This window comes from Nyctereutes procyonoides, unplaced genomic scaffold, assembly GCF_905146905.1.
Source record: "Nyctereutes procyonoides isolate TBG_1078 unplaced genomic scaffold, NYPRO_anot_genome, whole genome shotgun sequence".
NCBI lineage: Eukaryota > Metazoa > Chordata > Mammalia > Carnivora > Canidae > Nyctereutes > Nyctereutes procyonoides.
The window spans coordinates 21,546,949-21,574,246 of NW_026575048.1; the positions used below are offsets into that span (position 1 = coordinate 21,546,949).

Consider the following 27,298-nt stretch of genomic DNA (forward strand, 5'->3'; position numbering starts at 1 on the left):
TGGAACTATTTGTTCATGGTTTTGTTTTGTTAATAGAAGTTACCCCCCAAGCGTCCTGAACTCCCTGCAGCTCTGATGAGAATGAAGGATGAGCCTGAAGTAGAAGAGGAGGAAGAAGAGGAGGAGGAAGAGGAGAAGGAAAAGGAGAGGGATGAAAGGGGGGACATGGAGACTGGAAGCAGTAGGCTGCAGCAGGAGACAGAGCTGGAAGAAGCAGTGCAGGACACAAGGCCTCCTACTGACCTCATGTGTTCTAAAGAAACAAAAACCCATGGTAATATTTTTCTTCTTCTTCCTGTGGTGTTCAGTAGGGCATTTTCATTAATTGTGCATTGTTTTGAAAAGCCAAGCTAGTTCTTGCTTGTGCATTTTGACTCTGTGGCACTTGATGATATGTAATACAGTGGACTCTGGAAACATACTTTTTTGCTCTTTGACTGTCAGTCATTATTTATCATTGCCAAATAAGGAGGGCATGCATTTCCTGTCTATTCCAGAATTATGGAGCACTGAAAGCTGTGGAATCTGAAACCACAGCTGCTGTGGAACAATCCTGAGCTGCTGCCATTGTGTGATTAGAGGGCAGTAGAAGAGGGTGCATGATGGAGCCTAATCAGTAGTCTCAGTGTAGACCTCCCCTTAGTCATTTTTTTCCCCATCCCTAAAATGGAGGCTAAGCATACCTGTGCCCACAGAACACACTTCCTAGGAAGTATGATGCGTTGTTCATCTTTTTGCCCATGGTACTGGCAGAGAACCCAGCACAGTCTTCACCCACCTCCGCCAAGGCTTGATGACAAATGACAAAAGAGGGAATTGGTTGGTTTTAACTATGTTTTCTTCTGATTATAAGAGAAAGATGTATTCATTTTAGAAACTTCAGATCCTACATAAAAGTCCAAAGAAGAAAAGAGAACTCTCCTGCAATCTCATCCCCAGAGATCATTGTTCATTTTTCAGTATCCTCTTGTCCCTTGTCAACTGCAGGAGTTATTTCCCTGCAGGGTGGCCAAACTGCTTGGAATTGTTAACACTTTGTAGAAAATAGGGAGCATGAGGAAAAACAGAACAGAAACTGACATTAAATATTTATGGGAATGCATGCCATGTCTACTTCCAGAACAAACCAGGCTTGTCTGCATAAAGTGCCAGGCCTGGTATGGAGGCCTTCTCCTGAATCATCCTCAGTTGGTTGAGAAAAGTTTCTGTTTTTTTCATCTGTGAGAGATCTTTTGTTTTTGTGTTCTCCTTTGCTTAGTTATTGGCAAAATGCTTAGCCTTTTCAAACAAGGTACTTACACATACTCTTTTAGAGTCCAGTCTTTGATCCATACGTTGTGAGGGTGGCATGTAAGGTTAGCAGGAGGGGGAGTAATAAGTGTTGAATTTTTTTTGTTAAGAGACCAAAGGAAATATGTGTATGTATAAAAATGGTAGATTTTTAAATTTGGTAAAGATACATTAATGAATAAATCTGCAACTGCTTAGGGATTACTCTAGGCCTCTTTTTTATTTCAATATTAGGATCATATTGTACATGCTATTTTATAACCTTTTTTTTTCCTACGTCTTAAAATATTCTTTTTTTTTGTCTTAAAATATTCTTTTAAAATGTGGAGTCAATAAGGAGCATAGTGGTCCATCACATGCAAGTGCCATAATTTATGTAATCACCTCTCTATTGTTAGACCTGTATGTTATTTATTAAGTTTTGCTATTATAAACATATTGTATATAATAAATCTTGGTATCCGTCTTTGATTATTTTCTTTGAATATGTTCCTGGAATTAGAATTTCTAGGCCAAGGAATATGTACATTTTTAAGGCTTTTGGTAAGTAGTGCTGAAAAGTTTTACCTCAGAGTTGGCCAGTTTTTAAAGTGGAAAACTGATTTCTCTATTAAACATATGGAGGCACATTTTTTTGCAAATCTAATTAAGGTTATTGAAGCTAATGATAGTAAAACTGGATGATTATGTATTTACTTAGCTTTTCCTGCTTTTGTTTTTGTTTTCTTGGTTCCCCACTATGAATTAAATAATAACAATATGCTCTCGTTCTGCATTTTATAGAAAACACGTCTCAACTCACCCAACTGGAACAGATTAAAGATTATCAAGAGATTAGTGAAACAGCTGCATCATGTGAGGAACCCTCAGGCAAGTAGTGTAGCCGACTCTGTTGCTGCTCTGCACACAACCAGCTGGTGTCAGAGAGAAGTTGGCAGCTGAGCTGAAGCAGCAGGAGAATGGCCTTTCAGACACTGGGGAGATGCTCTTGCAAGGGCCTTCGACAATACTGGAATATATGAGAGGTTATGTGTGGTGCCATACCAGTTGCCTTTCTTTATTCCTTTTTCTGCCTCTTGGGGTTCCATCTCCCTGACCTACAAAATTCCTACTGCCTTTGTGCTTCCTTCTGTCCATGCAAGGCCCTCCATAATTTTCCATCTCCCAGAGATGAGTCTGTGTCTATCTTGGCAGTAATTCTAAAACTATTTAAAGAAGTTGGTTGAAAGGTTGTCCTATCGAAAGGACCGATTTTGAGGCCTCTGAGTGGTGTAGTTGGTTGAGTGTCTAACTCTTGGTTTCAGCTCAGGTCCTGATCTCGCGAGTTGTAGGATCGAGCTGGAGTTAGGCTCTGCACTCAGCGCAGTCTTTTGGAGACTCTCTGCCTCTCCCTCACTTGCGCGCGCGCTCTCTCTCTCTCTCTCTCCAATAATCTTTAAAAAAAAAAGAGAGACTAGTTTTCTACTGCTTTTAACTGTAATGGTTGAACTGTAGAATAGTAAAATCAGCCCCATTTTCCTTGCCCCCCTTTTTAAAAGAGATTCTTTTTATTTGAGAGCAAGATTGAGAGTGCATGAACAATTTGGGGGAGGGACGGGGGAGAGAAGCAAACTCCCCACTGAGCAGAGAGCCCTGCGTGAGGCTTGATCTCAGAACCCTAGGATCATGACCTTAGCCCAAAGCAAACACTTAACCACCTAAGACACCCTTTTCAAATGGTGCAGTTGTATTCAAGCTTGTAGAACAGCCTTAGGATTTGAAAACTAGGGTTATTAGCAGAGAGAAAATTCTCTAAAGATAGATAGTCTTTATAATAGAAGAAAAAAATTTTTTAAAGATTTTATTATTCATGAGAGACAGAGAGAGAGAGAGAGAGGTAGAGAAACAGGCAGAGGAAGAAGCAGACTCCGTGCAGGGAGCCTGATGCAGGACTTGATCCCGGGACTCCAGGATCATGCCCTTGTCCGAAGGCAGGCACTAAACTGCTGAGCCACCCAGCGATCCCCAATAGAATAAATTTTTGAGAATTTGTTACATGTTTGCTTCAATTTTTATAATGCTCTTTTAGGGGGAATTTTTTCTTTTCTGTTTTACTTATTCTGAAGTAGCTATTGCCTCTTGTTTTTCTTTTTCTCAAATTAGCATCAAAGAATAAATATGAGAAAAACAGAGATGAACCGAAGAAAAAAAAAGCTCCTGGTCCAGGCAAAGTAAGTACTTAGCCATAATCTTCATCTCTCTAGAAATAAAAGTGAATCCCCTTGTCATGGACCACATTCAGAAGAGTGAATTTTTAGGGATTGTCTTAGTAGAGTTCCCAATTGCCTAATCTAGAAATCCAGGCTCTCTTTTATTTTTGAATTTTTATGTTTTGCATTCTCTATTTTTGTCTCCATCCACATGGTTCTCTACTACTGTACATATACCTCTTTGATTAATTTGTGAATCTTTGTTCATATCCTTTTATGCCATACAAAGACATTCGCATAATATATTCTAATTTGACTGTTTATTACATAGAAGATAGAATGTAATGTACTGCATTCTATCAGGAATTTTTTTTTGTAACCCATTGTGGAAATCACTGGTCATCAGCATACCAAGAACTTCTTACTATGTGGATACCTAGCCAATCCCCTGTGGGTGGATACTTGGGTTGTTTTTAGTCTTTCATTGTAACAGTGCTATAATGAATAATCTTGTGTATACGTAATTTTGTATGGATACAGTAAGTTCCCAAAAGTGGGATTGCTAGATTGTGTCAGGAGGTCCCTAAGACCCTCAGGCTAGGCAATTCACAGAAAGCCTCACAGGACTCAGTACGTGGTTGTGCTCACAGCTATGATTTACTAGAGTAAAAGGATACCAAGCACAGTCAGCAAAGGGAAAAGGCCATGGGGCAAAGTTTGAGGAAACTAGGCGTAAGCTTCCAAGAGCTCTCTTTCATGAAGTCACACAGGATGTATTTAATTCCCCTAGCAATGAGTTGTGACATCTTATGAAATGTTGCTAACCAGGAAGGCTCTTTAGAGACTCAGTGCCCAGGATTTTTACTGGGGACTGATCACAAAGGCATCTTCTGCCTGACATGTACTCAAATTCCATTTTCCCAAAAGGAAAGTAGATGCTCAGTATGAGCCATATTGTTTTTATAGACAGTTTAGGCTCAGTGAGCCACTTAAGCTTATCAGGTAGTAAGAACCCTGCTGAAATCCAAATCCTCAGATACCAAGTGAAGGCCAGCATTGTAAATAGGCCTTTCAAGGGATAGCAGTCAGGCTTGCCCTGTTAAGTCTTTTCTGTACTTTGATCAAAATACAAATGTCAAATTTCCCTCTATGAGGGTTATACCACTAGAACTCATATCTCTGTTAACAGTCCCTTGTAAAAAACATCACTTCACTCTCACTGGCTGAGAATCAGCTTGTTGAGGCTTTACAGGAAAAAGTCAAGGTTCAGAGAGAGAGTGTGCTGCCATTTTTTGGTTACTTATGTCAAGGTAATTAATGGAAGCTTTTCTCTCTTAATTTTTATTTGCTGATAGGCATAGGGACAATAATTCTTAGAGTTAAAATTCTTTTGAGTAAAATAACCTATCTTTTCTTCGCAGCTTCCAGCAACACTTTCCTCCAAATATCCAGAAGATGACCCAGACTACTGTGTGTGGGTCCCACCTGAAGGTAGATTGTTTTCTATTACTTTTCTTCTCTTCTAAGACTTACATATTTATATTTCTGAATAGGTAATGTATGTTTAAGGTTCAAAATAAAGTTTTATAAGAGTATATGGTAAGATGGAGCGCCTAGGTAGCACAGTTCGTTAAGTGTCCACCTCTTGGTTTCAGTTCAGGTTGTGATATCAGCATCATGAAATCAAGCCCCATGTAGGACTCCTTGCTCAGTGCAGAGTCTGCTTGGTGTTCTTTCTCCCTGTGCCTCTGCCTCCCATTCACTCTCTCGTATTCTCTCTCTCTCTCCCTCTCTCTTTTCTCCCTCTCTGCCTCTCTCCCTCTCTCCCTGTTCCCCTCTCCCTCTCTCTCTCTGTCTTCCCTCTCTCTCTCTCTCTCTCTCAAATAAGTAGGGGCACCTGGGCGGCTCAGTTGGTTAAGGATCTAACTTTGGCTCAGGTTATGATCTCAGGGTCCTGGGATCGAGCCCCACGTCTGGCTCCCTGCTCAGGGGGGAGTCTGCTTTTCCTTCTTCCTCAGCCCCTTCCCCTGGTCGTGCTCTCTTTCTCTTTCTCTCTCAAATAAATAAATAATCTTAAAAAAAAAATCTTAAAAGAGTATGTAGTGGGAAAGTTCTTCCTTCTAGGGAAACAGAGTAAAAGATCTAAAAAGACATAGCTACTAAATATAATTTGTGGATTCTGCTTACATCCTTATTTGAACAAACAACCATTTAAAAAATTATATACCAGTCAGATAATTTTGAATACTAGCCAGATATATGATGATACTAGAAAATTATTAATTGTTTTAAAGTGTAGGTGACGTTATGTTTTTTAGGAAAAGTCCTTATCTTCTAGGACTAAGTACAGAAATGTTTACAGATGGAATGGTATTTTGTATTGCCTTAAGATAATCCTGTAGAGGTAGAGGATGAGGGAGCATGGAGGGGGTAATAGATAAAGTAGGACTTGCCACATATTGATAATTGTTTTAGCTGGGTGATGAATGGAGGTTCATTAAAATTTTTTCTTTACTTCTGCATGTCTTTCACATTTTCTTTACAGTTAAAAAAACAACAAATGCTAGCAGCTTTGCCTCAGCTACTCAGTGTTTTCCTCTAAAGCCAGCCAAATATCACTTTCTTATGAGTTCTTATATATGTCACATAAAATGCTTATGTGAGCAATAAAATACATAATATTTCACCATTGTTCTTACACAAATAGAAGCATATTCTATACTTTGCTGTCTTGCACTTAACACTATATGGAGATCCTTCCATAGCTATTTATAGATTCCTTCTTTCCCTCTCTCCCTCCCTGTCCTTCCTTCCCTAGTCCGTCCTTCCTTCCTTCCTTCCTTCCTTCCTTCCTTCCTTCCTTCCTTCCTTCCTTTCTTCCATAGTTCTTTTTTATGGTATAGATAATACCATTACTTATTTATTCAGTTCCCTCAATGAATATTTCCTGTGTTTCCAGTTTTGCCATTACAAACAACTCTGCATGGAGGGACCGGGGTAGGGGGATGGGGTAACTGGGTGATGGACATTAAGGAGGGCACATGATGTAATGAGCTCTGGATGTTATATAAAACTGATGAATCACTGACCTCTACCTCTGAAAACCAATACATTATATGTTAATTAATTGAATTTAAAAAAAAAAACAATTCTACAATAGGTAACCTCTGAAATACTTTTGCAAGTGTAGAGGTTCATGTGTAGAAAAATCATAAAAGTTAACATGCTGGATCAGAGGCTATAAACATATTTAAGACATTATAAATTTCATTCTATAGAGAGTGTACAGCTTATGTTCAAGATCTGTTTGAGAACAGACCCTGATTTTTCAGAACACAGTTCAGGCACACTTTTAAGGCAGTATATGAGATGCTTGCTCTCCATATGGTTATCATAGGTTGCTTTTTTTATGGATCAGGTTTCTAATATACTAGTAGTTAATAAAAATTTTGTTACAAGAAATGTTTGCTTTTTATTGGCTAATAAATGTAAGGATAGAAGTGAAAAGAAGACCATGTCTTGAAGTCATATGCAAAAAGGCAGAGTTCTAGAATAGAAGAAACTGTTTTACTTTTTAGCCCACTAATGTCTGGATATCTTTTCCCTCCTGACTTTGGGAAAGTGAATGTGTTTCTTTCTTTCTTTATACTCTGATCTAGGCCAAAGTGGAGATGGCAGGACCCATCTGAATGACAAGTATGGCTATTGACTGCTTCAGAATCCTAGAGGAAGATCTTGTGGACCATGTGACATAGGATATTTAGGGTACTATATCAAGTTGAATATCCAGAGAAGGAGTTCAGGTGATCTTTTGTAAAATCTGGTGACTGGCCTTTTCTTCCACTCTTGGCTCTCTAAATTTATCTACTCATCTGATGCCCTTGAATTTGGCATTTATGTTTAAAAGTGTTTGTGTATGTATGTAAAAACCATATATTTGAGAATTGGTAAAGTGAGAGACATAACTCTATTAAAAGAGAAAGAGAAGATGTCTCACGTTTGGGTAAGGCCACAGTGTCTTTCATTAAGTTTTAGGGATTGTGCTTCACTTGAGGAATAGGGTGCTTCTGGCAGTTAGACCCTAGGCTTCACTGATACGGTTTCCTCAAAGAAGTGTTGAAATATGAGGTCATGCCATAGTGTGACCCTGGGTGCCCCAGTCATTCCTGGAACTAAAAGTAGATACAGAGTGGGGGCGTCCTACTCCCTCCTACTATCATCCTCCTGCCAGGTTTGAGAACAGACCCTGATTTATCAGGACACAGTTAGGACATAGTACCATCTTGTGCACTCAGGCACTAGTCTTGATACAAACTCAGTTCTTTGCATGTCCTGTACTCTGACCAATCAGATTAGTCACTCCTTCTCCTGTGGGAAGGTGCAAATAAGGTCATAGAATGAAAAGTTGGGTGTGTTCTACCCAGCGTGAGGCTTCTCACCTCTATGGAGAGGAGAATAAAAGTTCTTCCTCTCTGGAAACACAAAGAAATGCGAGAAAATATCATCCCCCCCCCCCCCCGCACCCTCTTCCCCCTCAAAGGTTAATGAAGGCCTCACTTCCACAGGGAATGAATGAAAGCCTAAGAGTGGCAGCAAGGTGGAGAGTTTGTAGATTAGGCTGGAGGCAGATCCAGTGAGCAGGCAGGAGAAACTCTGTGGCCCAGGAAGAAAGTGGATGAGGGTGATGTTTTCTGTCTTTTATATGGCATATATAAAATGTGGCATATATTTTCTCCATTATATGGCATGCATGAAATAGGCAGGGAGCAGTAATGAGAAACTTCAGTTACCCTGACAGATATAGGAGGTCCTGTCTACTGAAAGTGATGCCTTTCATTTCTCAATGAACAATACCAATATTGTATTATGAGAAACTATTATAATTTTGGGCTTCATTTAGACCAACAGGGAAGAACTTGATATAAGAACTGACAGGAATTTGGGGGCAGAGTGACCATGCCATCTTAGATTGAAACTATAAGCAAAGGTCCCAGCCATGTTATTGGTCCTCAGAGGTGGAACTCTTCATTCAAACAAAATCGTGTGTGGGATCCTTAGGCTTGAACAGATAAAAACATATCTGTTCTAGTTTAAGTGTGGCCTTGGAGATGGGATCTATAGATTCTATATAGATACATACCCACAGGCATCCTCTCCTTCTCCCCTCACGGTGTTCCTAAGGAATCCTAGGGGCTCACAGAGCATCATCTACTTAGGACCCCGAAAGTGAATAGGTTTCCATATGCCAAAATACACTTGATCTTAGCCAAAAGGACGAGAAGCGATCCATATGCCAAAATAAAACATAAATCTGTTACTTGTACAGTGAACATCAGTGGTCAGTTGAATTTGGTTGAAAAGATGTGCTCATGAATCTTTACTCCCTTTACTAAATAGGAGACTTTGGAGACATCACTTAAGTCCCCTGAGCCTCAATTCTGTCATGTGTGAAGCAGGGACAGTAATGCTTCCTGTTTTTTGAACCTTGGATTTGTTCTAAGGGTCAAATCAGATAATGTAGAGAGATGTGCAGTACAGGGCTTTGAAGGTACTAGTAGTTGTCTCTCATTACAAACAGGAGACAAATCCTGACCTGTGGGCCTGGCTCCTCATCTGAGGCAAGAGACCGGATAAAATTAGTGATTCTCAACTGTGGCTGCGTATTAGAATCACTTAGGGAAATTTGTTAAGTCTTTCATTTTAATACTTGGATCCCACTTTAAATCTGTGTTTTTTTTTGTTTTTGTTTTTTGTTGTTTTTGTTTTTTTTTTAGATTTTATTCATTTGTTTGAGACAGACAGAGATAGTGCCTGAAATAGTACAAGCAGGGAGGAGAGGGAGAAGCAGGCTCCCTGGTGAGCAGGGAGCCCAATGTGGGGCTGGATTCCAGGACTCTGGGATCATGACCTGAACTACAGGCAGATGCTTTACTGACTGAGACACCCAGGTGCCCCCTTAAATCAGTTTAATCAGAATCTTTGATGTGATCTCTTTTAAAAAGCACTCCAGCGGGCAGCCCCGGTGGCCCAGCGGCTTGGTGCTGCCTTCAGCCCAGGGCGTGATCCTGGGGACCCGGGATCGAGTCCCGCGTCAGGCTCCCTGAGTGGAGCCTGCTTCTCCCTCCTCCCTCTGCCTATTTCTCTGCCTGTTTCTCTGTGTCTCTCATGAATAAATAAATAAAATCTTAAAAAAAAATAAAAAGCACTCCAGATGATTTTAATGTGCAGCCTAAACTCTACAGCATGGTCAGCAAACCTTTTCTGTTAATGACTAGATACTGTAGGCTTTGCAAACATGCAGTCCCTGTTACAACCACCCAGCTCTGCTATTGGAGGGCAAATGGCCTAGGCAGTACACAAATGGATGAGTATGGCTGTGTTCCAATAAATATTTATAAAACAGGTTGGAGTCCTGATTTGGCTTGCAGGTATCATTGGCTAACCCCTGCTCTAGGCTAATTCATCTTCAAGGACCCATCAGGCTCATGGTGTTTACAAGGACTTTAAGAAGTAATGTGTGCCTCCGTTCACAGATACTTGAAAAGTTTCTGTTCAAAAGGCTAATTATCCCCTCCTAAACTGGGACGTTGCAATTTTATGATCACCAGAAATCAAGGTAATCCCGTCTCCTTTTTAGTCATTACAAAAAATACTGTAACAGCAAGAACATAATATGTTAACTAAATGCAAGGTGTCCCTGGTCAGCTGTCCTGGTCTCCCCAGGACATCTTCTCTAGATTTAAAGAACAGTGGGAAGCCATTTGGATGTTAGTGATGGTAAAATGATCAGATTTGGGTTTTTAAGAGAACACTCAAAGTTACAGTGTGGAGGAAAGAGGGAAGAGGGCAAGAGGATGCAGGAAGACAGGTTAGAAGTCTGCTACAGGGGCACTTGGTTGTGGGCTTAGTGGTTGTGCATCTGCCTTTGGCTCAGGTCAGGGTCCTGGAATCGAGTCCTGCATCAGGCTCCCTGGGGGGAACCTGCTTCTCCCTCTGCCTATGTCTTTGCTTCTCTCTATGTCTCTCATGAATCAATAAAATTAAAAAAAAAAAAAGTCTGCTACAGAAGTCCAGGTGAGAGATTGTAGCAGCTTGCACTAAGTAAAGATCAAATGCAAAGAGGTACATGGGTCCTAGCAATATCTTGAAAAGTGGAATAGCTGAGACTGAGTGATGGATTGGTGGGAGGAGGGGGTGGAGTTAGAGGAGAGTAAAAGTTCAGTTTTGGACAAGTTGAGCTTGATGTCCCATTGAGACATCTAAGGAAATATGTCAGGAAAGCAGTGGGTACAGAAGTCTGGATCTCAAGAGAGAAGGCTGGACAACAACTTCTACCAGGTGACCCTAAGAGTCAGGAGGGGTTTAAAGACCAGTAGGCAGGCAAGGAGTTTATAGCACACCCCAGTTTTGGATAGCTGATTGCCCTTTTTTTTTTTTGGTATTGGGAGCACTTTTTCTTGGTATGAAAACTCATTTATTGGAGGTAAAAGGTAAAGTGTCAACAGTAAGCAGCGTACTGGAGAGAAAAAGTCAGAGGTATATATTTAACATTAAGGCAAGTCTCTTTGCTTTAGGAAATTTCTAAGGAGTTTGCAGTGCCTGGTACATTCAGATGTTTGTTGAGTGCCTGCCTTAAATATTTTTCCTGGAATTGCCCCAATCTAGGATAGGAATTATGAAGCCTCACTGTCCCCTTGTAGTCCAACCTTTACCGGTTACCACTTTGTCGAAACTGGATGGAGTTAGCTCTTTTGGGAAATATGACACAATTCCCAACAAACTTGAGGCTCTTAGCGACTGCCTGGGCATCTGTTGCTTTACCATTGAAATGCTGCCACCTTCCAGATAGGGTGTGACAAGTAGCCAGCAGCTGTGGCCAGCTTCCTGAGAGTGGGGAACCAGAGGGAACCCTGCCAGCCCAGCCCTGCTGTAGTCAAAAGCAGGAATTCAAGCCCCTGGGGGGCAGCTGCCTTCCTATACAGGGTCTAATCCAACCCTGTTTGGACCCAACCAGGTTCAACAGACTACTGGGAAATGACATATAATACTCTCCCTGACCTTTGGGAAGTGGGTCACGGCATTAAACTGGCCTGATCTCTTCTGTGACAGGGTGCTCTTTGATCCTGAGATTCCTTGCTTGTTGTGGGCATTGAGAACAATTTTTAAGATTTCTTCTCTGGTCTCACAGCAGACTTTACTCTGTTTTGTTTGGTCTTAGAGGTTTGGCACAACCTTAGTCCAGGGTGAGACTGAGGCTTCCATTCCATGGGAGACCAGAAGTTTCCCTTCCCACAGTAAGACCTGGCATTGATGAGGTGGGTTGGAGGGGACAACATGGGAAGGGACAGTAGTTACCCCCCCCCAAAGGTAGCTCCATTCTCTTCATCTTCCAAGTCAGTTTTAACTATTTCTGCATGTAAAGGTTTTAAGATTCATTTTTTCACTTGCCCACTGCCCTGACCCAAGCTTCACAGAGGTCCTTTCTTCTTGTTCCTGCCTCATCACACTCTTCTCCACACACCCGAGTTATCCTAAAATGCATCCCTGAGTAGGATCCTGTGCTCTGATATCTCAAAGGTTGGGCCCCTGTTTGGCTAAGTCGATTAAGTGTCTGCCTTCGGCTCAGGTCATGATCCTGGGGTCCTGGGATCGAATCCCACATCCTGCTCAGCAGGAAATCTGCTTCTCCCTCTACTCCCCACTGCTCATGCTCTCTTTCTCTCTCTCTCTCTCTCTCAAAGTCTGAAAGAAAGAAAGAAAGAAAGAAAGAAAGAAAGAAAGAAAGAAAGAAAAAGAGAAAGAAAGAAATCTCAAAGGTTCTTCAGTCTCCAAAGGGTGAGGTCTAAATTCATTTGAGGCTTTAAAATCCTGGATTGTAGGGTCTTGTACTTTCTGATGATCATACACCCCATATTACCCTTGTCCCTTCCTTTCTGCCACTTGACCAGGTGTACCTGATGCTCTAGTAATTGATTATTTCCCCAAACACTTTTAGCTTTTACTTCTTCCTATATTTTCTATCAAGCCCTGCTGTATATGGCCTTAAGCTTCAGTTTCCTGGTCTATCAAATTGAGAAAATAATGCCTCATAGTTTATGGAGATTAAATAACAGATGTTTATAAAACTCTTAGCTGTCTTGATGCATAATCAACTCCTTCCAAATGTAGCTATTATTAGTATCACTCTGGTCTTCCTTGCTCATATCTGCTCATGCCTGTTATTTTTTTAAGTCCAGCTTGAGTCTCAGTACCTTCAGAAAACTATGATCCCCATGGTCGTCATGAATCTCTCCTTTCCCACCAGCCTTGTAGCATTTTGTTTTTTACTTCTGTAATGGCCCTTACTCCTTTGGCCTGATCTCCATTAATTATATATATGCTTGGGTTATTTACATTTGTAAGCTTTATGAGTTTTTGAGGACAGGAATGATATATCTTATACCCCACTCTCACCCCTTGGCACCTATCAGTTCACAAAATAGGGACTCAATTTCTGAGTGGGGGTTGGAAGTTCTGGTCCTGGCCCTTTCTACTCTACTCTGGGTCTTCCAGGCAGAGAAGGGATACCTCAGAGCTGCCTTCATTTCCAAGATCTTGCTCCAGACAAACTGGACAATCCAGGAATTGACCATTTTAGTAGTCAGTTAATGGAGAGGGCCTGGATTCCTGTCCTACTTGGGGCAAAACCAGGCAGAACTACCCCTTCCCGTCAAAGAGCTCTGAATTCCGGCAGCTGGCTTTAATTTGGGCTTTAAGTCCTCTGCTGGGCCTGGAAAATCTTGATCTTGAGGGTTGGCTCTGATTTCCTCAGGCTGTCACGCACATCCCTTCGAAAGTTAGTGCCGCAGTGTCAGAGAATGACCACAAGAGGGCAGTAGAGACCCATTACTATGCCATCAAGTTACGTGCTGGGCTGGAAGCAAGAAGAAAATGTTTCAAAGCAGAAAAAGGATTACAAATCAGAGAAAAAAATAAAAATTCTGAAAGAGTTAGTCAGCAAGCTGGCTTGGGTCACCAGTGTCTTCCTGGGCCCAAGACCCGAGAGCAGCAAGTTAGTCACGGATGCTGGTAAGACCAAATGGTACTCCTCAAATCTCTTCCCAAACTTGTTGCTGGTCCATCATTTCACCTTGAGAAAGTCATTCTCCAGTGGTAATGCAAATATTCTATGGAGGAGTTTGGGCATTGCCTATTTAGTTCTTAACACACTGTATTACAGCTTTATGGTTTTTTACAGAGGATTTTTCACTCCCATTTCCCTCCATCCTTATTGAGATATAATTGACAAAAATTGTATATAATTGAGGTGAACAACTTGATGTTTTCATATATTATGCCCATTTTAAAAATCTGAATCTCTTGTCAGTCTTAAAAGGTAACAAGAAGAGATGTTATCATCTCTGTTTAAGGAAATTGAGACTCAGAAACATGAGGTGACTTGCCCAAAGGCATGCCAAGTTCATGGTGGAACCAAGTCTAGATTTTCTCTGATCCCAGATCCTTTGCTCAGTCTTTATAGTTTTCAGTTGTTTATGTTTGTAAATTCTGAGTTTTTAAGAGCAAGGACTATATCTGATTCATCTTTATGTCTTTGAATGGTGTCCCCTTTAATTTTTAGGACTGTGATTAGGTGTGTTGTATAAGGTCCTGCCCCTTAGGAGTTGGATTCCATGATTTCAGTTTTATCCTCCATGATTCAGTAACTTTGTGATTTTGAGGCATAGCCATTTCAACAAGGACAGCCACTTGGCTGCCAGTCTGTGAAGATCTATCCTTAGTAATGCAGAGTTGATGTAGGACAGTTGGACAGTTTCTCAAAGAGTGCATTGGCATCCCTGGTGTTATGAGAATTGACTTTAAGATATGAGAATGAAAATGTTTAATTTTAGTAGCTACACATATAAATATATACACATATTACTTATGCATAGATACAGATGCACATATATTGTTTAGAATAAAGTCAATTTTTAAAGTGAATTTATTTAAAGAAGAGTGTTAAATAAGTAATAGTATGGTGGTATACAGTAGTCAAAAAGCATGAAGCAGGTGTATCAATGACTCAAATTCAAGGAAATGTTGTGAAGTCAGAAGATGTAACTAGAGTCACACAATTCAAGTCTGGCTCTGTGACCCTCAAACCACATAACCCTGATTAAGTTGCTGACCTTGAATGAGCTTCAGTTTTCTCATCTGCAAAGGTGGAAAAGAATTCTAGCCCTCTTTAACTCAAATGAGAACTAATGAGAGCACACTGAAGCCTGAGAAACCCCTGTGCAAATGTTCAGTGGTGCTAATATCCCAATTCCCTGTCTTACTGAGGTTTATCTAGGATCTTTTCTCTCTCTCTCTCTCTCTCTCTCTCTTTTTTAAGATTTTATTTATTTATTCTTGAGAGAGGCAGAGACATAGAGGGAGAAACAGGCTCCCCACAGGGAACCTGATGCAGGACTCCTTCCTAGGACACCGGGATCATGACCTGAGCCAAAGGCAGACACTCAACCACTGAGCCACCCAGGTTCCCCTCTCCTTTTTTTTTTTTTTTTAAGATTTATTTATTTATCTATCTATCTATCTATCTATCTATCTATCTATCTATCTATCTATCTATCTATGATAGACAGAGAGAGAGAACGAGAGGCAGGCTCCATGCCGGGAGCCCGACGCGGGACTCGATCCCGGGACTCCAGGATCGCGCCCTGGGCCAAAGGCAGGCGCCAAACCGCTAAGCCACCCAGGGATCCCCTCACTCTTTTTTAAAAAAGATTTATTTTTTATTTGAGAGAGAGTGTATGAGTGTGTGAGTAGGTGGAGGGGCAGAAGGAAAAAAATCACAAGCAGACTCCCCACTGAATGCGGAGCCCAACCCCTCAGGCTCAGTCCCACGACCCCTAGTTCATGACCTGAACCAGAATCAAGAGTCAGATGCTGAACTGACTGAGCCACCCTGGTGCCCCAGGACCTTCTCTTTACTGCTGCAGAGGATGCCTCCTAATTAGCATCCATTTCCCAGGATCCCAAGGACTGAGTTCAGTTCAGTTAGTTGTCCACACCTAGGCTGCCATTCTAAAGATCAGGAGGAGGGAGATGCTGGAGAAGCCTGGAATCAGGGCAGGAACAAGCCCCAACACATGTCACTGTTTGCTTTGTCATCCTGATTCAATGACCTCATACAAGGAAGGGAGGGAGCAGAAGGAGCTGTTCTCTTCCAGATACCTAAGGAGGCTTCTGACATCTACTGTTTTCCTTGGCATGAAAGGAGCAGGCGCTGGGCTGTGATTTTTAAGGTCTGAGCTAATCTTGGAAATGAAGGAGAACAGCACCTCCCACAGCTGGCCAGACTCTGCTTGTTGGGGAGCTGCCTGGAGTAAAAGGGCAGGAGAAGAATGACCCCAGGGGCCAGGAAGGATCATCATCCTCACACACTCAGGCATTCCGTGAACACTTTCTGAGTACCTACTATGTACCAGGCTTTTTGGGGAAATGAAGCAGCCATGTGTACCAAAGGGCTGCATAGGACCTTAGGGTCACATTGTTACCACTAGAATTCCTTTTGTCACCCTTAACCGATCCCCTCTCCACCCTAGACTTAATTAAGGTTTAAATAAATTAAGTTGTCACCAAAAACTGCATTTATTAATTATTTACTTCTAAGTTTTTGGTAATTATTTATGTAACTACAAATAAGTAAATGCATTTGATCAACACAAGATAATAACTAGCATTACTACACCGAGTAAGTATCCAGTCAGACAAAAGCAGTCAGCATTTTAGATATCTTGTTTATCCTGGTTGAACTTTTTAAAATTTGGAAAGTGGCTGGCTGACTACCTGAGGAGTATGTTTTAGAAGTGGCAACATAACCACGGGGTTTTGAAAGAGAAGCAGGAGTTCAGCAGAGATAAAGAGGGTGCTGCCAGGAGAGGGACCAAACAGCCCCACACTGCTGGTGTACCTTCTCTGCCCCTGGGCCAATGGAGTGGATCAGGCTGTGGCATGAACTCAGTGGGTGGAAGTGGGTTTGGGAATGGAGCTAATGGGTGGAGATGAGAATTGAAAATTTTATGGTCAAATGTTCTGTCTTTCCACATCATGGTTCTAGAGAAACTGAGGCAGGAAATCCCACTGGAGTCTCTTTGGTTCTCAAGGGCAGAAGAGAAAAAGACAGCAAAGAACAAGCCAAAACTCTGCCCCAGAGCTGGCCTGAAACCTGTCTCCCACCCTGGCTGCCCCACCCCTTTGCTCCAATAGCAGACCATTTTTCTGTGATTTTTTGGCTCATCTCATAAATGTTCCAGAGCCAGAACAGGCTGTGCCATGGCTGAAACAAACTTGTTGAACAAATAAACAAGGCAGACTTGCAGGGCTGGGGAAGGCACCAGACATGGGCCCCCAACTGGATCCATGGGTTCTGGCAAGTCTGTCCTGAGCCTGGGCCTCTGCTTCTTCCTTCCAACTTGAGAGGTGGAAGCATGGGATTTTTAGGGTGCCTTCCAGCTCTGTGATCTAAGCAAACTGCCCACAGAGGGGTAAATGTCTGAATGGCAAGTTCAAAAGAAACCTTCCTTTTACATAGGACAGCTAAGGGCTGGGAAAGGGAAGATCTCCCCATGGCAGATACTGAAACCAAGGGATATCTATTCCCGTTTACTCAGCAAACACGGAGTGACCAATCTGTGCTGGATATTCTGCTGCCCCAGTCCCTCAGGAGCATTCACAGCATCCTAAATGCTCTAGCAGAGGAGAGAATGTCATAGTTCCTTGCATGTGCTGAGTGCTTGCCCACTTCAGGGCCTGTGCTCCTGCTGCTCCCACCACCGAGACTGCCAACCCCTCCCTCCGTGTTTTTCAGTCTCGGCTTAGATGTCATTTCCTCGATAAGGCTTTCCCTGACCACTGTATATGTGGTAGGCTTCCCCAGTTCTCCTGCCACTCCATTACTCATAGAATTTATGGCAGTTTGTAGTGCTATGTCTGCCTGTTCATTTATTTATTTGCCACTGTTTTGACTACAGTATAAGCTGCATGAAGAGCAAGAATTCTGTTTGTATTTATCACTTCTGGACTCTTAGCGGCATATACTTGTAGAATCTGAGACCAAAATGTTGACATGTACCAGATTTTTTTTTATAGACTACCTCATTTAGTCCTCTTGACAACCCTAAGAGAAAAGCATTATTATTCTGTACATTTTAGTGAAGGGACAGAGTCTAGGGATGTTAAGCATCTTGGAGCTGACGGGGCTGGGTTTGGACCTCATCTCATGTCAGTCTCTTTGGACTTCACATGAGGCTCTGACTTTTTTTTCTTTTTTACTTTTTTATTTTGAAATAATTTCAACTGACCAAAAATCTACAAGACTAGTACAAAGAACTCCTGTGTCCTCTTTACTCAAGTCCACCGATGTGAGCATTTTGCTATATTTGTTTTAATATTCCCTCTCCTGGCTTGTGTTTTTCCATGTTTATACTGATTTTCCTTTTTTGAATGATTTTAGAGTGAATTGCAAACATTATACATCTTTGCCCTTAAATACTTCATTGTAAATTTCTCAGGAACAAGAAGTTTGTTTTACACAAAATCAAAATCGGAATTTACATCAATATGATGCCACTACTTAATATATAACCCATATTAAATTTGTCCAGTTGTTCCAATGTTCTTTATAATGATACTTTTTTAGTCCAGGATCCAACCCAGGATCACACTTTCCTTTTAACTGTCTTATCCCTTTTGTTCTTAATGCAGAACAATTCTTCAGCTTTTCTTTTCTCTTTCATGACATTCATATTTTTCCAGAGTATAGGCCAGTCATTTTGTAGAATGTCCCTCAGCTTGGTCTAGTCTGATGTCTGCTCATGATTAGATTCAAGTTAGGCATTTGTGGACAGGAGTCTCACAAATGTGATGCTATGTCTTTCGTAGTGCATCCTATCAGGAACCACTTGATGTTTGCTTGTTTCGGTGTTGGTGACATTAACTTCAAACACTTGGCTAAAGAAGTGTCTGCCAGGTTTCTCCACTGTAAAGTTACTGTTTCTCTTCCTTTATAATTTTTTCTTTTTTAATTTAAATCCAATTAATTAACATATAGTATATTTTTAGTTTCAGAGGTAGAGTTCAGTGATTCGTCAGTCTTATATAATACCCAGTGCTCATTACATCACGTGCCCTCCTTAATGCCCATCCCTCCCATCTCTCCTCCAGCAACCTGTTTGTTTCCTATGATTAAGAGTCTTTTATTGTTTGTCTCCTTCTCTGATTTCATCTTGTTTTTTTTCCCTCCTTTCCCCTATGCTTCTGTTTTGTTTCTTAAATTCCACATACGAATGAAATCATAATTCTTTCTCTGATTGGCTTATTTTGCTTAGCATATAGTACTCTCTAGTTCCATTCATGTAGTTGCAATTGTCAAGATTTCTTTTTTTTGATAGCTCAGTAGTATTCCATTGAACGTATACACCATATCTTAATCCATTCATCTGGCAAGGGACATCTGAACTCTTTCCATATATTAACTATTGTGGACATTACTGCTATAAACATTGGGGCACAGGTGCCCCTTCAAATCACTATGTTTGTATCCTTTGGATAAATACCTAATAGTGCAATTGCTGTGTAGCTCTATTTTCAACTTTTTGAGGAACCTCCATACTGTTTGCCAGAGTGGTTGTACCAGTTAGCATTCCCATCTACAGTCTAAGAGGGTTCCCCTTTCTTTGCATCCTCGCCAACATCTGGCATTTCCTGACTTGTTAATTTTAGCCATTCTGACCAGTGTGACGTGGTGTGGTTTTGATTTGTATTTCCCTGATGCCAAGTGACATTGAGCATTTTTCATGGGTCAGCCATTTGTATGTCTTTGGAGAAATGTCTGGTCATGTCTTCTGCCCATTTCTTGATTGGATTATTTGTTCTTTGGGTGTTGAGTTTGGGAAGTTCTTTATAGATTTTGGATACTAACCCTTTATCTGATAAGACATTTGCAAATATCTTCTCCCATTCTGTAGGTTGTCTTTTGGTTTTGTTGACTGTTTCCTTTGTTGTGCAAAAGCTTTTTATCTTGATGAAATTCCAATAGTTCATTTTTGCTTTTGTTTCCCTTGCCTTTGGAGACTTGTCTAGCAAGAAGTTGCTACAGCTGAGGTCATAAAGGTTGCCGCTTTTGTTCTTCTCTGGGATTTTGATGGATTCTTGTCTCACATTTAGGTCTTTCATCCATTTTCAGTTTATTTTTGTGAATGGTATAAGAAAATGGTCCAGTTTCATTCTTCTGTTTGTGGCTGGCCAATTTTCTCAATATCATTTGTTGAAGAGACTGTCTTTTTTCCATTGGATATTCTTTCCTGCTTTGTTGAAGATTAGTTGACCACAGGGTTGAGGGTCCATTTCTGGGTTCTGTATTTTGTTCCATTGACCTATGTGTCTGTTTTTGTGCCGGTACCATACTGTCTTGATGATTACAGCTTTGTACTATATCTTGAAATCTGGCATTGTGATGCCACCAGCTTTGTTTTTTTTTTTTTTGTTTGTTTGTTTTGTTTTTTCAACATTCCTTTGGCTATTTGGGGTCTTTCATGGTTCCATACATATCTTAGGATTTTTGTTCCAGCTCTGTGAATCTCCCTTTATAATTAATAAGTAATTTAAGGTGAGATATTTTAAGTCTGTGAATACTCTGCTCTCACCAGACTTTTCCATCCATTGATGATTCTTGACTGAATCAATGATTAGTATGGCAGTTGCAAAACGGAGATGTTGGTTTTGATTGTAAGGCTGGTGTCTTTATTTCAGGATGATAGGATAGACTGGAAGGGAGACGGGGAGCTGGAGACAACATCTAATTCTGTAAAGAGTTAGTTTCTCAAATGTCTATTGTGGAAAGTAGAAGATGACTGGTATTTACTTTCTAACCCTGCTAACTAAAAAACTAAAGAATCAGATTGGATTTTTTTAAAGATTTTATTTATTATTAATGAGAGACAGAGAGAAGCAGAGACATAGGCAGAGGGAGAAGCAGACTCCCCTCAGGAAGCCCAATGCGGGACTCGATCCCCTGACTCCAGGATCATGCCCTGAGCCAAAGGCTCAGCCACCTAGGCATCCCAATCTTTTATCATTTAAAATACAGTCTGGGGTCGTCTGGGTGGCTGGTTGAGCATCTGCCTTTGGCTCAGGGCATGATCTGGGAGTCCCGGGATTGAGTCCTGCATTGGACTCCCCACGGAGAGCCTGCTTCTCACTCTGCCTATGTCCCTGCTTCTCTCTGTGTGTCTCTCATGAATAAATAATCTCTTTTAAAAAATGATAAAAGATGTTACTTCCTAATAAAAGAATGATTTCCACTTATGTAGCACTTACTAAACTCCAAACACCATTGGAGCTACTTGGCAGACACTTTTACCAGCCCTTTGTAACAAGTCTATGATGTTACCTCCAATTTACTGATGAGGAAACCAAGTCTCAGAAAGGTTAGGGTATTAGCCTAAAGTCACACAGCTAAAAAGTGGAAGAGTCTAGATTCCAACTAAGATGTGTTGGGCTACAAAACTCTTACTCTTTTTGGGAAGAAGAAGCTTGGTGAGGTCATGACATTTAGCCTTGACACACATTCTCGGCAGATCAGTTTTCTGCCCAATTCCCACCTTATGGATGAGGTTAGGCTCCCAATATGGATGTTAAACCTGGGGATCTGAGTCTTGCAAAGAGGCTGGTGAGGCCCCAGTGTAGTTATCTTCTGGCCTCAGCCAGGGATTGCAGACCATGAACAGCTCCTTGGCTAGGAGTGGCCTGAGAGGACCTCCTGGCCTGCTCTGTAGCCATCCCCCATTAGCCCAGGTGGCAGAGCCATCCCCAGACATTGAGTCATCAGTTCCCCTCACTCAGCATTGCTGTATCTCCTGTGCTTAGAAAGGCAGGAAACTGAACTCCAGTACTTTAGAAAGTCTTTAAACAATAAGCTTGATGAAAAGGGGATTTTCCAGTTAACCCTGGAGAATTTCAGTTAACCAATATCTTAATGTAGTCTAGTTCTTTGAAATATGGTAATCTATCTTCAGTGTGTGTGTGTTTAAAGATTTTGTTTATTCGTGAGAGACACAGGGAGAGAGAGAGGCAGAGACATAGGCAGAGGGAGAAGCAGGCTCCCTCTAGGGAGCCTGATGTGGGACTCGATCCTTGGACCCCGGCATCACAACCTAAGCCAAAGGCAGATGCTCAACCGCTGAGCCACCCGGGAGCCCTGTTCAGTGTTTTTATGGTAAATCTCATTTTTAAAAATTGTATAGTAAATCTCACTAACTAGACAATTCAGTTAAACAGTATTTCCCCCACCATTTAGGATAAGCTGAGGAACCACAGAATTACCAAATTGAAAAGGCTTTGGGATCATTTAGTAGGATCCTTCATGTACAGATGAGGAAACTGAGGCCCAATGGTATACAGCTTGTTACTGACACAACTGTAACTTAGAAACTCCCAGCCACAGTGCTTTCTCCCATGTCAAGAATAATTATAAAGCAGGAAGCCTTTATGTCTGGAGTTACCTATAGACTGAATTTAGCCTGAGGTCATGTTTTGTTTGGCTTGCACAGTGTTTTATTTATTTTTATTTTTTTATTTTTTTATTTTTTTTAAAGATTTTATTTATTTATTCATAGACACACACACACACACACACACACACAGAGGCAGAGAGAGAAGCAGGCTCCACACAAAGAGCCTGATGTGGGACTTGATCCAGGGTCTCCAGGATCACGCTGTGGGCTGCAGGCGGCGCTAAACCGCTGTGCCATCAGGGCTGCCCCTTGCACAGTGTTTTAAAAGTTGGGAAATTTCTCATAAAAATCCAAATCTGTTTCTTTTGAAAAGCTGGAAAATCTAGTTATACTTGGCCCAATGGCAATGAATGAGGACTGAGTAGAAGCAACCACTCTAACTAGGGATATGGGATGTAGATGCCATCTCCTTTTACCCTGTCATTGTATACCTGGCCTATTTCATCCATTTCATGACCTACTGGCCCCTCTAGGCATTGGAATTTGGGTTCTCTGCTTTATGGTGAGGGCATTCCTTGGTTAATAAAGAAGAGGGCTGAAGTGGGACAGACCAAATAGGGGAGATAATGAGGAGTCAGAAGCACTTGTGTTAAATACCAAGGTGCAACACCAGAGGTCTTGGCTCATCCCGCACAAGCTTAGGTCAGGGGCTGAGAAAGAGCTCTAGGGTCTTCTCCGTTTAGGTGAAAAATGTAAAACATGAAGTTATAATAGGAGAGATATCACCTGGCAAGATAAGATGTACTGGCAAAGTGACTAGAACAGGCAAGATGTCCTAAAGCCGTTCAGATGGTTGAGAAAGCTATAATGGAGATAGGTCTTGACTCCCAAGTTAACAGAACAGAGAGACTATGGGTAGAAAAACTAGCCAGGAAGCTACGACAACCATCAAAGCTGAAAGCTAGGTTCAAGTGAATGGAGGTGGGAAAGAGAAGGAAGGGCTGGATGCCAGGGAGATCCCAAAGGGGAGACAGACAGGATTTGGTGCTGGCATGGAGGTGGGAGGAGAGGAGAGAAGAGTACCAAGTTGATGGCACCTTTGTGCTGGGGTGACCAGGGGGGTGTTATGCCTCAAACAGAAAAGGGAAAAAAGGAGGGAAAGCTGACTTGGGGGAAGATGAAGAATTCATTTTTAGATGATAACAGGGCTTACATTTACTGTCCCAGTGGGCAGATGAAACTGAGACTGGAGCTCAAGAGAGGTTAGAGCTGGTAGAGGAGATAGCTGAAACCACCAGGGTCAGTGCCACCAAAGGGCAGAGGGCACACCTTGGGGAACTGATGGTGATGTGATGAGCCCTAGGCACAGCGACTCTTTCAAAGGCATAGAGGAGGAAGGGAGCCAGCATGGAGAAGGAGCAATAAGAGGTGGGAAGAGAGCTAAGCTGGGGTATTACTGTAAGAGAGCTTGAGAATAGCCCTCTGTAGTGTCAGAAAACACATCCAGAAGTTAACGGAGAAGAGGCTGAGAAAAGGTCCCCAAACTGGACAATGAGGAGGCCATCAGGCTAAGAATGCATATTTAGGAGTAGACATGACTCTCGCACTCTAGAGACATTGCACAGGGCTAGGAGAAAGAGCTAAGGGGGGACGCAGAGGGCATCTTAGGGAAGAGGGGAGGGAGGCATGTCTGTAAGTGGTAGGGAAGGTTTCAACGGAGAGGAAGAGATTGAGGATCCCTTTTAACACTTGTGGGAATCAAGAGCAGCCAGATTTCTTTTTTTTTTTTAAATTTATTTATGATAGTCACAGAGAGAGAGAGAGAGAGAGAGGCAGAGACATAGGCAGAGGGAGAAGCAGGCTCCATGCACTGGGAGCCCGACATGGGATTCGATCCCGGGTCTCCAGGATCGCGCCCTGGGCCAAAGGCAGGCACTAAACCACTGCGCCACCCAGGGATCCCAAGAGCAGCCAGATTTCAAAGACTGATTTCCACGGTAGCTGCTCTGTTTGCCTGGCGATGGGCTCTTGACTTCTCACTTATCATTCTGGAGATAACTCATCTCACATCACTTCCTTATTTTGGACTCATTTTTCCTATTGGCATTAAAAAAGACAGAAACTTCATCGAGTGTTGCCTGCTCTGAGGGGCAGCAGACAAGGTCTAAGTGATTCAGTGAGAAGTAAACCGGCCCTTGACAGAAATACCTTTGAGAGTTGCCTCCCTTTGCACTGGCTCATGTAGTTCTGTGAGGGAAGCTTGATTAATAGACTTCCCATTGTGCAAATCAAGTGAAGGCTCAGGGAAGCCAAAGCGCCAAAGCTACTAGGTGTTGGATTCCAGTGCAAGTCTCCACAAGTCCAAGTGTGATGTCCTTTCTACCACCAGTTTGGCAGGACCCAGGGAATGAACTAGACTGGAGATCAGAGGCGTGCCCACCCATCCCAAGTAAGCACTTTACACACTGACCTCCCATGGCCATTTGGGGGTGAAATCCTTGCACATGCAAAGCGACTTTTTAAAACACATTGAGGGGATCCCTGGGTGGCTCAGCAGTTGAGCGCCTGCTTGCCTTCAGCCCAGGGCATGATCCTGGAGTCTCGGGATCAAGTCCCACATCAGGCTCCCTGTATGGAGCCTACTTCTCCCTCTGCCTGTGTCTCTGCCCACCCCCCACTCCCACAGTGTCTCTCATGAATAAATAAATCTTTAAATAAATAAATAAATAAATCACACATTGATTGAATATAAAGAGGCAGATCACAGGGGAGGAGAGGAAGAAGGGAACAGTGAGTTTGTTTGGGAGGAAACTGGCAAGAGGAACTGATCTATGGGATACTGGGGGCCTCTGAGCTGGAGCTTTTGACCTGGGGTCCTGGGACCCCTAAGGTTGCATACCCAACTCTGACATTATAATCACAATTGCAGAGTCTGTGTGTGGAGAGGGGAGGTTACATATGGATACTTTCTGGGGGAAGGGTGCGTAGCTTTCATCAGATTCTCAAAGGGGCTTTTGTCCAAGAGAAAATTGAAAACCACTGATTGCAAAGCTACAGGGGACACAGTGGTATAATTTATACCTGGTACCCGTCATTTTTTTCTAAATCCTTGCCCAGAAATACTCTAACTAGCCTTTCATCGGGCACAGGACAGGGAGGAGGGGTGTAAGGCCCTCCTCTTAAAGCCTCCTTGGGGGCAGTTGTGGCAGAGTGACTCCCTCAAAGTCTCTGGGGTGTGGTGCAGCCCAGGGTGCAGAGGTGGCCACCCAGGGAAGGGTCGAGTTGGTGCTTCCAGCGGGAGGGGGAGGCTGCGGGAGCTGAAGCGGATGTCACGGCTTACCTCAGAGCCCGAATTAGAAGGCTGAAAAAATCACAGCAGGAAATAATGTGGTGCCTAAAATAGAAGCATCAACTGGGAGAGAGGCCGGGGAGTAGGTGGCATTTGAGGCTCCTGCCGAGTCCTCCCCAGCGGCTGCCTGACTAGTGCTTCGGAGGCGTGCGTGGATGCAATCAGGCCAGAAAAGGCCAGAATAGGCCAGAAAGGCCGAGGCTGCTGTTTCTGCTGAGGAAGGAGGACTCACTGTTCAGTAAACAGTCACACTGTGGATGGGAAGGCGGAGCTGCCCTTTCTGGCCTGGAGCCCCACTAGTTTCCCTGCTGGTTCCTTCTCAGCTGCCTCCTCCTTCCTCTCCTCGACAAGCTCCCCTCCCTAACTTTGGTCTTCCACCTTCCCCACTGCCTCTAGCCTCCTCCCCACCCACTACCTTTCCCTTAATCCTCCCTTTTTTTCTCCCTCCCCTCCTCTTCTGGTTTTTCCCACACCAGCCCCTCAATTTCTACCCTCTCCCCCAAGACCCTGCCCATTTTGCTCCTGGCCTCTGGGTTTCAGGCACCTTGCTGTCTTACCCAGGAAGCTGCCTGGAGGCCTTGGTGTCTTCCTAGGCAGTCCAGTCAGAGGTCATTCTAGCAGCAACAGCCTTCAAGGTCAGCCTCCCTCTGTGTGATTGCATGACCCCTCCACCACCCCTGACCCAGGCACCATCCCCACATCTGTGAGACTGTCAAAGTCTGGTGCCTGCAGAAAGGCTGGCAGGGAAGTCATTGCTTCACCTGGACCACTGTCTCCAGAGGGGTTGAGCAGTAGCAAAAACTCTGCCTACAGACCCAGACTGGCCCTCCTTCCATGGACACATCCTCAGAGGGGACCCTCATACAGGTTCCTGGACTGCCTGTGAGGTTTACCAAGCAAGGGGCCCGCTGCTACAATGCTGCCCGAGACCAACAGCCACATGCAAAAATAGTACCTGACCAGCACTTACATATTAACTCAGTCCTTGCAACAACCTCCCACTAGAAAAGTAGGTACTTTTGTTATTCCCATTTTCCAGATGAGGAAACTGAGACAAAAAGGTGAACTAACTTGGCCATGTTCGCAGAGATAGTTGGATGGAAGAGTCAGGATTTGGGCCCCAGGGGCCTGACTATGGGGTCCCTTCAGCCAAATTTCACATGCTATTGCCTCTTAGCTTAGTGCCCTTCTACTCAGCTTTTCTTTCTAAAAATGATCTTTGTTTTGTTAATTTTTTTCCCCTGAAAATAAGTATAAGATATTTGAGATTCTAAGCATTATGGATGTTTGGAGATTTCAGTGCTTAAAAAAAAATCAGATATTCTTATTTTTACTTCTCTGGGTGTTTTTCCCCCCCAGCTGTTCCTCTACTGAAAATAAGTGCTCTCATTTTTGCCATTTTCAAATGCTGTACATCTTCATCACCATCTGGAATGGAATGGGCATTCATTCGTGCTCAAGTGCACTGCCCACACACATACATGCGCCACTGGCTCCCTCCCGCATTATGCCTTTGTGTCGCTCTGGGCTTAGTCGCTCATGATTTGCCAAACACAAATCTCGGGAAATGTATGTGGCCAACGTGGCTTCACATGGGCTTTGCTCCCTGGAGACTGGGAATGATTGGAATAAATGGTAAGAAATGGTGGGTAAGGTTGTGGGAAGGAGACTAAAATGTCAGAATGAAATAACAATGTAGTTTACATTTATTAATACTTACTAAATGCAAGGCATTATCCTAAGCATTTTACAGGAATGATCTCACTGTGACACAATAACCTATGTTAATAGTATCACCCTATGGCATTAGTAGTATCAGCACCATTTGACAGAAAACTCAAGGTCGGGGAAAGGCTTAGGGCTTGAGGTTCTCAGTGCACTGAACCAGCACTCTGCAGATTAAAAGGAGGTGCTAGTTTTTGCAAGTTTTTTTTTCCTCCAAAAATATCTGGAAATATCTTTGTCATCATGCT

At 42.6% G+C, this 27,298-nt stretch overlaps 1 protein-coding gene across 3 annotated transcripts in view; it reads left to right on the plus strand.

The window, feature by feature from the left end:
- The window catches only part of SLC4A1AP (solute carrier family 4 member 1 adaptor protein), an 80,649-nt gene that overhangs the window by 18,615 nt on the left and 34,736 nt on the right, over positions 1–27,298 (plus strand). The window contains exons 10-14 of one of the 3 annotated variants that reach the window (XR_008664708.1): positions 37–274; positions 2,074–2,160; positions 3,433–3,500; positions 4,901–4,970; positions 7,139–7,282. Coding sequence is in view for 2 of the 3 variants with exons in the window: in XM_055327088.1 (XP_055183063.1) it covers positions 37–274; positions 2,074–2,160; positions 3,433–3,500; positions 4,901–4,970; positions 7,139–7,188 (513 nt within the window). In the remaining variant the exon portion in view is untranslated. Of the gene's footprint in view, positions 1–36; positions 275–2,073; positions 2,161–3,432; positions 3,501–4,900; positions 4,971–7,138; positions 9,884–27,298 lie in introns of those variants that run through there. The other 2 variants (XM_055327088.1, XM_055327089.1) reach the window with 2 other exon arrangements.